Here is a 10,467-nt window from a genome sequence, read left to right as displayed (position 1 = left end):
GTTTCTTGTATTTGTTTACAAACATTGGAAACGAGTGTCGTCAGATGACGAAACATGAGTCGGAAATTTTGTTGAGAATTGACCAGTCAACTGACAGAATTCCACGTCTCGCCTTTTAATTACTTGTAAGTATATGGAATTAAGCTTAGTTTTTTAGTTAACCATTTGGATTCTAAAGAATTGTTCAAGTTTGACAGATACAGGCAGCTATCAATAGCCGGATAGGAGTATAATAGTATTATGTATAGCCTAAGCCTATTATGATTAATGATTATCCTATACTAAAACTGTAACTATTAGTATTACTATACCATAGGATGATAAATTTCAGTAGTAACTAATAAACGCTTATTAAGTTATTTCTTTAGTATATTCATTACGGATAAGATTGTTGATTTATGGATTGCCTTGTACATTTAAGGAGATTAGATAATATTATTTCTTTAGCAAAGTTGGTGGATGAATAGTCATCAAAATGATTCAAGGGGTCAAAATTGTTAGTGAAAGTTCTCGAGTAAAGGTAGGTACTTTATTTTCCCACTTTTTCACAACTAGTATTTCTCTTTGCCCTTTTTCTTTTAAGACCAAGTTATTCTAAAGAAGTTGCAATTGTAGATCTATTCTATGTACCAATAGCTTTTCCCCCCATATCAGGGAAGTATCAAGTAGCCAAGGCAAAGGTATGTACCTACTCCCAACCATTCCTCTCCTATCCGTCACCCTTTCCTCCCTCTCATCTTAGCTCCTCACGGATGACGGGTCATCCCTGTATCTCTCCCACTGCCCTGGGTCAGAAGCAATGTAGCAAGACACAGTACACCCACACCAAGGCTGCTTCACTAAATTGGTGACCCCCCCCCCTCCATCCCCTTGTGCATTAAGAGAAGATGGGGAGAAATCCCTTTGGCCTGCATCATAATATCATTCACACATAAGCACCTCCTACCCCCTTTCCCTCACCCCTCCCTTGCATAACAGCACCATCTGTACATACTATATTTAGATACGGGCGCATCCGCTCGTGGCACCATGATCGCACGTGTACTGTTTACAACGCAATCTTTTGCGGCCCGCTTAAATAAGTATGCCTCAGTTTGAATGCTTGCATCGTTCAGCGCATGCACAGAGTATTCAAATTATCTTGTTGTTGTGCAAATGTATACCCAATTCTTGAAATACAAACAAATTTTCACTGATTTAAACGGAAGTTTGGTTATCAACCTCGGCAAAATAGTTTTCCGAGTAAAAATATTAAGGTAAGACATCAATAAACAATATTTCAACCATAATAAACATATTTTTCAACCTTTTCTCTCCCGGAAACGAGAAGCTTAAGATCGTTGATTAATTTATATTTGAGCTTAATGGCAATACATGTAGGCATATAGTACCGCGCGAAACCATGCGCGGCGCCGCTATCGCCATCTTTTGCGCCCCGTTGGATTTTGATTTTTGTTTGGCTTAGTTTGAATGCTTGGAGCATTCAGCACATTCGCAGGGTATTAAAATTATCTTGTTGTTAAACAAGTTTATGCCCAGTTCTTCAAAACTTTACTAATTCTTACCGATTTCAATGCAATTTTTTATATTAGCCTTGGCAAATTAGTTTTCCGAATAAAAGTGTAAAGGCAAGAAACTAAATCATATAATAATGTAAAAATGTTGTTTATTAACCTCTATTCTACTGGATATGAGCAACTTTGAAATCGTTGGTAATAGCGCAGTTGTGCAATCTAAATTTCTTGTAGCTTAGATGCCTATTTGACATATCATTGCCATGGCAACGTGATAGGTGTCAGTAAGAATGGTGTAAGAGGAAAGTCCTGCATTGTTTTAGACATGCTCAGGATATTTTATGACTCATAAAACCTTAGCATGCAAAGTTGCATGTCAGTTGGGCCAGCGGTTTGGATTTTATTGATTATTTCTAATTTGACAACAGTTGCCATGGCAACATGATAGATGTTAGTAAGAACAGTATAAAAGGAAGGTCCTGCATTGTTTTTGATATGCTCAAGTGATTTGTTGACCCATAAAACCTTCACATGCCAAGTTGCATGTCAGTTGTGCCAGGGGTTTGGATTTTATCATTTCTAAATTGACAACAATTGCCATGGCAACATGACAGGGGTTAGTAAGAGCAGTACAAAAGGAAGGTCCTACATTGTTTTTGACATGCTCAGGAGATTTGTTGACCCATAAAACCTTCACATGCAAAGTTGTATGTCAGTTGTGCTAGTGGTTTGGATTTGATTATTTCAAAATTGACAACAGTTGCCATGGCAACATGATAGGTGTTAGTAAGAATGGTATAAGAAGGTCCTGCAATGTTAATGACATGCTCAAGTGATCCTTTGACCCATAAAACCTTCACATGCAAAGTTGCATGTCAATTGGGCCAGAGGTTTGGATTTTATTATTTCTAAATTGACGCAGTTGCCATGGCAACATGATAGGTGTTAGTAAGAATGGTATAAGAAGGTCCTGCAATGTTATTGACATGCTCAGGTGATTTGTTAACCCATAAAACCTTCACATACCAAGTTGCATGTCAATTGGGCCAGCGGTTTGGATTTTATAGATTATTTCTAAATTGACAACAGTTGCCATGGCAACATGATAGGTGTTAGTAAGAATGGTATAAGAAGAAGGTCCTGCAATGTTAATGACATGCTCAGGTGATTTGTTGACCCATAAAACCTTCACATGACAAGTTGCATGTCAATTGGGCCAGCGGTTTGGATTTTATTGATTGTTTCTAAATTGACAACAGTTGCCATGGCAACATGATAGGTGTTAGTAAGAATGGTATAAGAAGAAGGTCCTGCAATGTTAATGACATGCTCAGGTGATTTGTTAACCCATAAAACCTTCACATGACAAGTTGCATGTCTAGGTGTTAGTGAGAATGGTATAAGAAGAAGGCCCTGCAATGTTATTGACATGCTCAGGTGATTTGTTAACCCATAAAACCTTCACATGCCAAGTTGCATGTCAATTGGGCCATTGGTTTGGATTTTATTCATGATAATCTGAAAATTGACAACTTCATGGTTGCCATGAAAAGGCAAATATGGTATGATGGAGATGTCTCACATTGTTTTTGACATGCTCATGTCATTTGTTGATCCATAAAACCCAAATATTCCAAATTTTAATAAAATTGGACCAGTGGTTTAGAGTTAATGTGTATTTCTTTACCGTAATCTTTACAAATTACCACCCTTAATTCTAACCTTTTGTTATGGTAGTCTGACCAAAAATTCATGATAGAAAAAAAATAATTAAAAAAAATTGAATCTCCCATATTTTTCAAGCTATTTCAAAAAAGTATTTTGTTTCTAATAAAGTTGTATTTCTTATGCAAAAATGATTTAAGGGTTAAATTTTATTTTTTTTATTTTGTGCCCATACCCACTATATAGTCACTCTACTCATCCCTACCTCCAGCCATTTCCCTTCCTTGCTGAACAGATATTCCTCTCTTGCTCAGTCCCCCTACACTCCATCCATCCATCTCATCCTTGGTAAAAGCAGTACACTACTGAATGGAGCTGTGACACGAGCATTGAGACTTCATATTTGTGTTGTCTGTCTAGTCTTGTACAATCATATCATTCACTGCCTATTATGACCGTAATGACCTCTAAGGATGCTACCCCATGAGAGGTTAGGTTAGATGAAACTAGACCAACTTATCAGATTTCTGTTAGTTTGTCTTCCACAACAAACAAAAACAAATATGGTATTTCAAAGCTTGCTGATGTCCAAGTTGTATATACATACATATACCAAAGGCTTTTTCCCCCTTATACGTGGGATAGCCAAAAATAAAAAGGCATAGAAACCATTCCCACCCGTTCCATCCCCTACATACTCCAGTCCCCTCCACCCTCCTCCCTCCCTCTCATTTCCACTTTTCTCCATTTTCTTTAACCATCTCCAACCCGACCCACTACACTTGCATTCACCTCTCGCACCACCCCATCCATGCATAGATTGAACAGCCAGGGCGACATAAATTGTAGTCCAGGTTGTACCTTTTACATTTCTTTTAGCAACTTTTTTGTTATTGATTTCAGCCGATAAAAATGTATATTATGTTGATGTATTATAATTTACAAAGAATAATTTTCTACTGCTATATTGTTTAGGTGTACATTTCCTTATATTTACCAATAATAGCTCCATTGTGTAAGGCAATATACAAAGTATATGATTCCAAGCACAGAGTGAAGATGCCTGAGTAGAGGGTGAGGCTACACTTGGAAGAACATTGTAGGGAACTTACCAGGAATATAGTAGTTTTAGGGAAATACAGTGTTGTAGGTCTCTTGCAAGAGATCTGGGGCAGCAGCTTGATTGATTGATAGTGATTGCATTACCCAGGTCTTATTCCCATTCATAATATTTTATAGAATTTGCTTTATACATTTGTTTTGTTGCTTCCGCTGACTTTCTTGTGTCTTTGTACTTCTGTACCTACATTCTCTCTTTGGCAGATTTCTTCTTTAGGCTCTCATTTGGGGTATTCCTTTATGTGGAATGCTTTTGCTTTGTAATATGTTCTCTATTTTTAGAATGATTATATATTTGTATCAATGAAATGGGACAGTTTGGGGATGTAATCTTTAAGCAGCATGTGTTCACTCTAGTGCTGATAAGTTGTGACAGCAAGATACATACATACATATACCAAAGGCTCTTTCCCCATTACAAGTGAGGTAGCCAAAAAACAAGGGCATAAAATCCACTCCCACCCATTTTATCCCCACATACTCCACTCCCATCCACACCCCTGCCTCACTTATACAATTAAATTATTTTTATTCTATTTTTTTTTTCAGTTATGTTCTGGATGAAATTGTTATTGATAATCTCATTGCCTTGTGACTTTTAAGGTGTTCAATTTCATGTTTGTTATTTGTAGGATGCCATGGAAAGCAACATTTCCAAGGAGAAGTGGACAAATCTTCATCTGAAATTACTTGAAAATGAAAGGCAGACAGAAGTAGAAACTGCAAGGGCTGAGGTACAGTATTTTGACCATAGAAATGCCATTCAGTTCTGTTTATTGATTATTCATATATATATATAGCCTTCCCAAGCATAGTGGTACCCTTCATAAACTTTACTTTTTTTTTAACATTGTACTGAGTGATTGGCTTTGCATGAAGGGATTAATTGATTTACAGAATTTATGATTCATGGAAGCTTGCTGGCTGAGTTTCAACTTAATATATACCCGTGATTTCCAGTTATCATATTTAGGTTTAAACTCGTGTATTGTTTGAGCTTGAACTATATCACCTTCTAAGGTATTCCACATATGTGTGTATTGGTCTATTTAAGTGTGCTTCTATAAATATATTTTTTCCACGTACCTTTTATAATTAAGCAGTACTGTAGCATCAGCAGATGCTATTCATATTTTTTCTTGTTTGTAATCCTTCTCCAACTGAACCATCATCTTTTTTCATATACTCAGGTTTCATATTGACATATTAAGATGTAATTAGTTAATATCTCTCACCAGCATTAATGTGTTTGTACAATTCGCTTTTGTTCAGGCTTTGTATTTTATAATATTAAACCTTGGATTTAGAAGTGGATAGATTTAGGGGAGTTCATGGAACTGCATCTCAGTCAACACAATAGGATTCAGAAAGAAAATGCACTTTGATCAACCCCTTCCATACAATGAGGTCTCTGTAGTCGTCATGAGGGGTAAATGGGTATATAAGCATGCCTGCATCGGCATCTTGATTGTATTTTGCAGTTGGAGCTGAGTGACCCCCCTATTCAGTGAACTGGCTTGATCATATTTTCTGTGGTTATTAATATTCAGAGTGAAAGAGATCAAGTAATTTAGCTGTAACTTTATATTTTATAACACAAATATTGTGATGCATCATCGAACCATCATATATCAGGGAGCTGATGCTGCATGCAAGAATTTGACTCATATTGAAGAAGTTAATGAGATTCCAGTTTATGAGGAACTTTTTTTAGGAACAGAATTCTGCTAAATGGAGAATGGGTGTTCAGTGGAAAGTAATCACTCATTACTTTAGTCATGGGGGTCAGTCATGACAGGCTTCCTGACAGTCATCCAAACTATAGCAACAGCTATATAGACACCATTATAATATATGGCATGTAAAAGATATTCAATTAAATTCACTTATCAAGCTTAGGAAGCTCACTGGCTGAGCGGGTTAGGACGTCGTTACTTGTGGCGAAGGTCGAGGTGAGGGCAGTTTGAATCCTGCCACCAGCGAAGTTGAACCAAGGGCATGGTTCATTAAATTCCACACTACAAAACCCTCTGTGAGGGGCACTGTCCTAGCCTCCCAAAAGGTGGGGGAGTGTGTGACGTTAAGCCATATCATCAAGCTTAAAATTAGCATTGATGACATGAGTTCTGTTTCTCCGTCAGGTTGATGGAATTCCACTGAAAGTCAAGGAGGCCCAGGGTGTGGTCTTGGGTCCCCTGGTGCTGGCTGAGAGGTCTACAGGTTTGTATGGCAGGCCGTTGGTTATCTTTAACCCAAGGTTGAAGGGATCCTCATTTCCTGCCAATAAATTTTCATCTGGTAAGTACATTTATTTATTTATTTTATTTTTTAATTCGGTGGGCAGGGTGCAGGGATGCAGGGATGACCCGTCATCCAGGAGGTGCTCAGATGAGAGGGAGGGTGGGAGGGGTGTGGAGTGTATGTAGGGATGAAATGGGTGGGAGTGTTTTTATGCCTTTCCCTTTTTGGCTACCTCCCTTGTAAGGGGGAAAAAGCCTTGGTATATGTATGTATGTATGTATTTTTTAATTCATTTGTTAATTTATTAATTTTGTTTAATTCTTTTTTTAATATACACATGAGGGGACATGGGAGTGGTGGTGGTCACAGATTAAGTGAAGCGCCCTTGCTGTGGGTGTACTGTGTCTTATTGCATTGCTTCTGACCCAGGCAGTGGGCAGGAGGCAGGGATGACCCTTCATTCACAGGGAGCTGAGATGAAAGGGTGGTGGGTAGGAGTGGGTGCATGCCATTGACTTGGCTATCTCGCTTATATGAGGGAAGAAGCCTTTGGTATATGAATGAATAATTAGATATTTCTCTCTGAACCCAAAGGAGTTTTGATTCATCAAGACATCTTAACTAAGATGAGAGGGACAATAAATAGGTGTTTGGATGGATGTGGAATGGGTGTAGAGTGGGTTGACGAGTTAAGCACCAGTGGGTGTATGCTTTGACTTGCTCTCCCCCTCATGTTTTGTTTTTCTATTGTATAAATCTATTTTTCATGTAGCTATAGGCCTGTCAAGTTATCAGATTTATATATTTATATTACCTTTTATCCACATGGAGTGAAGATAAAAGGGAAATGAGTGATGGATGGCAGTGGACTGGGTGGGGGTGGGTGCATGCCTTGTCTGGCTACCTCCCGTATAAGTGGGAAAAAGCCTATTGGTAGATGAATAGATGGATAGATATTTAGTAAGAGTAAATCTAGTTGACTTAGTGACAACTGGAGATGCTGTCATATGAACCACTTTAGTACAAGTAAAAATCTCGTGCACAGCATTGGCTGCCATATGTGTGATTCATCACACTACTCACATTATTAGATATAAAGTCTGCTGTATTACTCGTTTTCTTTTACTCTGAGTAATAATAAACAGAAAACATGATCAAATCAGTTCATAGAATCCAGGGGTAATTCATGTACAACTACAAAAAATATATATAATCAAGATGCTGACGCCAGCATCCTCGCGTACCCACTCACACCTCGTGACGCCTACGTAGGTGTCATCGTACCGAAGTGGTTAAGTCCAGCCTCTCAGCATTGTGGGTCAGCATTTAATACTTAGATTATCCCAAGACCTTGACCAAGATCTGTGGAACTAGGTGAAGGCTGTCACTATCATTGTAAATGTTGTAGGGTCTGTGTGAAGGAGACCATTAGAATTTGAACTATATTAATCACTTATTAATGGTTACAGGTGACATCGTTGGTATTGCTGAGGCGAAATCCTCTGGCGGAAGTGTGATCGTCTCTGGTGTTATCACTCGTATAAGTCAGTCATCAGTACAGGTGGCCTTTGATGAAGAATGTCAGGAAGGTCTTGGCCTGGAGGATGATGATGTCTACCGAATGCACAAACTTGCCAATGAAGTAAGAAAACTGAGGTTTGAAAAAAAAAGAGGAAAAATTACCGCTTTAGCTCTGCTTAGACTTTTTTTCTTGTGGCCAGTGAATTGTCCTTAAATGTTTAATCTTTAGTAACTTAGAAAGGTAATTCAGTACTACTTGTATCTCCTACAGGAGACAGGCCATTGATTTTCGTTATTGTTATTATCTCTTCTTTCCATTACTCTTCTTTAATCTCTACTTTACAACTCCCCATCTCATTTTTCAATAGCACCCTGTGTTTAGAGACAAGAATACTGCCACAGTGTTCCCTTGCATGCCATAAAATGGGGTGGAGTGAGTGGAGTATTTTTATTTATTTATTTATTTTTTATTTTATTATCAATATTTTTGTTGTTGTTATTGTTGTTGTTGTTTGTTTGTTTTGTTTATTTATTTGCTTTTTACCCCCACAAGTAGTCAAAGCAAAAGTATGCTTTAGCTCGGTGCATCCCCACGGCTTCATCATATTGTTCATTAGTCATAATAATTGTTGCCTCAAATTTCATTAACTGGAAACATGTAGTTTTACACTAGCAGTCAGTGGTCTCTGTGCCTACCCATAAATCTAGTTGTTCAAACTTCTTAGAATTACAAACTGTTTACTCATATCTAGAATTATGGAAAATCTGTTCTCCAGCTTTTCAATTATCCATACATCAATAAGAAATGTTAGATCTTGATTGTTGGAACTTCTCATGTCATTTCTAAGGGGCTTGCACTCAGTGTCTATACTAGACTCAAGGTCTCATTCTGTCAACTTTAGCCGTATTACCTCTACCTCTTTACATGGGGCGAACTGATAACTGACAACTACTCCCATCCTTCTACTTTCAGCCAGTTACATAGAGGTGCCAAGATAAGAGGGAGGGAAGAGGATGGAGGGGAGTGGAGTGTTATAGGGATGGAATGGGTGGGAGTGGTTTTTATGTCTTTGTTTTTTGGCTACCTCCCTTATAAGGGGAAAAAGGCCTTTGGTATATGTATGTATGTACATAGAAACAGTCCCACATTGAAACAGCAGACAGTAATCCAAAGTTTCTTCTCAAAGAGATCCATGGGAAGGCTCAAGGATTGTTGGAGGCTACTGTGGGGCTTTGGGTTTTCAGTCAGTGAATATTAGGGCAACAGCTATATTCTTGTTGATCTTTGAATTATTTACAGATATCAACAATCCTATGTCCAGGTGGCTTTCATTTTTCATTGAATTGTTTTTGACAGGTAACCTATAAACGAATTAAGACAGCTTTGAACAGGTTAGCAGATGATGATTTTGGGTCTGCTGGTCATCTTGTGGCCGTTCTTTTTGGAGATGCAGATCCAAGAGAAATAGCTCCCTCAATTCCTCCTAAACTGAAAAATAAGGATGAGCAGTTGGACTTCTTTAATGGTAAGAGTTGTTTTTATTTATTTATTTATATATTTATTGTTGGTCTCTAAAACCTACAGCATGGGCATTCATCTTAACTTAAGGCTAAGACAGAGGCTTAGTTAGGGGGACGTTGCAAAGATCCGCAACCCAAGAGTACCAGATGGTTGTTTATCTTTACAAGCTAATATTTGGGGTGGCTGATCTTAACAAGCTTAGTCTGAATTAGCCTAACCTAACTTAGCCAAACCTTAACCCTGATAATCATAGAAAATGCGATTACAAAAGAATTAGAAAGAATGTCATTATGGAGGGGCGACTACAATAAATATAATCAAGACACCGATATGGCAGCCTCGCGAATACACTCGCTCCCCATGACGCCTACGTGTGCGGCACCGTATGGAAGGGGTTAATTAAATGATCATCATTGTTGGGGCCTTTTATATTTACGAGCTAATTTCTGGGGTTGCTACTCTAACAAGTTAATATGTGGGCTAGCCTATCTTTACATGGGTACTCAGGGGTTGCTGATCTTTATGTCTGTCAGAGGTCTCAAAGAAGTTAGTTTGTTCCTTTGACCTGGTGACACCAATGGGTTTTATTTAGCTAATGCCAACTCAATGGTAAACTGGAAAAAATTAGGTCTTGTCATGGCAAAAGTTTGTCTCAAGTGCGTCCTTCAGCTGAGTGAAATTGTGTGGTTTAAGCCATTGGTTCCCAAACTGGGGGTATTTATTTATTTATTTATTTATTTATTTTAGTGGTAATGGAGGGGTGACAAAAAAGTTAAGAATTCTGACAATCAAGAAAACATTGCGGCACCTGGCATTAGGATTAATGTTAAGTTAGTCTTACTATGTAAAGTTGTAAAGTTTAAGCCAAAACAAAGCTCATAAAAA

General features: G+C 38.0%; 1 protein-coding gene across 1 annotated transcript in view; it reads left to right on the top strand.

Moving 5' to 3' along the window:
- LOC143027558 (DNA-binding protein SMUBP-2-like) overlaps positions 1 to 10,467 on the top strand; it is a 208,907-nt gene continuing 198,440 nt past the window's right edge. Inside the window, exons 1-5 of the mRNA XM_076188869.1 lie at positions 1 to 125; positions 4,931 to 5,032; positions 6,440 to 6,596; positions 8,009 to 8,181; positions 9,418 to 9,586. Coding sequence (XP_076044984.1) covers positions 4,937 to 5,032; positions 6,440 to 6,596; positions 8,009 to 8,181; positions 9,418 to 9,586 — 595 coding nt within the window. The 5' untranslated portion in view covers positions 1 to 125; positions 4,931 to 4,936. The remainder of the gene's footprint in view (positions 126 to 4,930; positions 5,033 to 6,439; positions 6,597 to 8,008; positions 8,182 to 9,417; positions 9,587 to 10,467) is intronic.

Source organism: Oratosquilla oratoria, chromosome 8 (assembly GCF_046742065.1).
Source record: "Oratosquilla oratoria isolate Oo_2021 chromosome 8, ASM4674206v1, whole genome shotgun sequence".
NCBI lineage: Eukaryota > Metazoa > Arthropoda > Malacostraca > Stomatopoda > Squillidae > Oratosquilla > Oratosquilla oratoria.
This window is presented reverse-complemented; position numbering and strand designations above follow the sequence as displayed.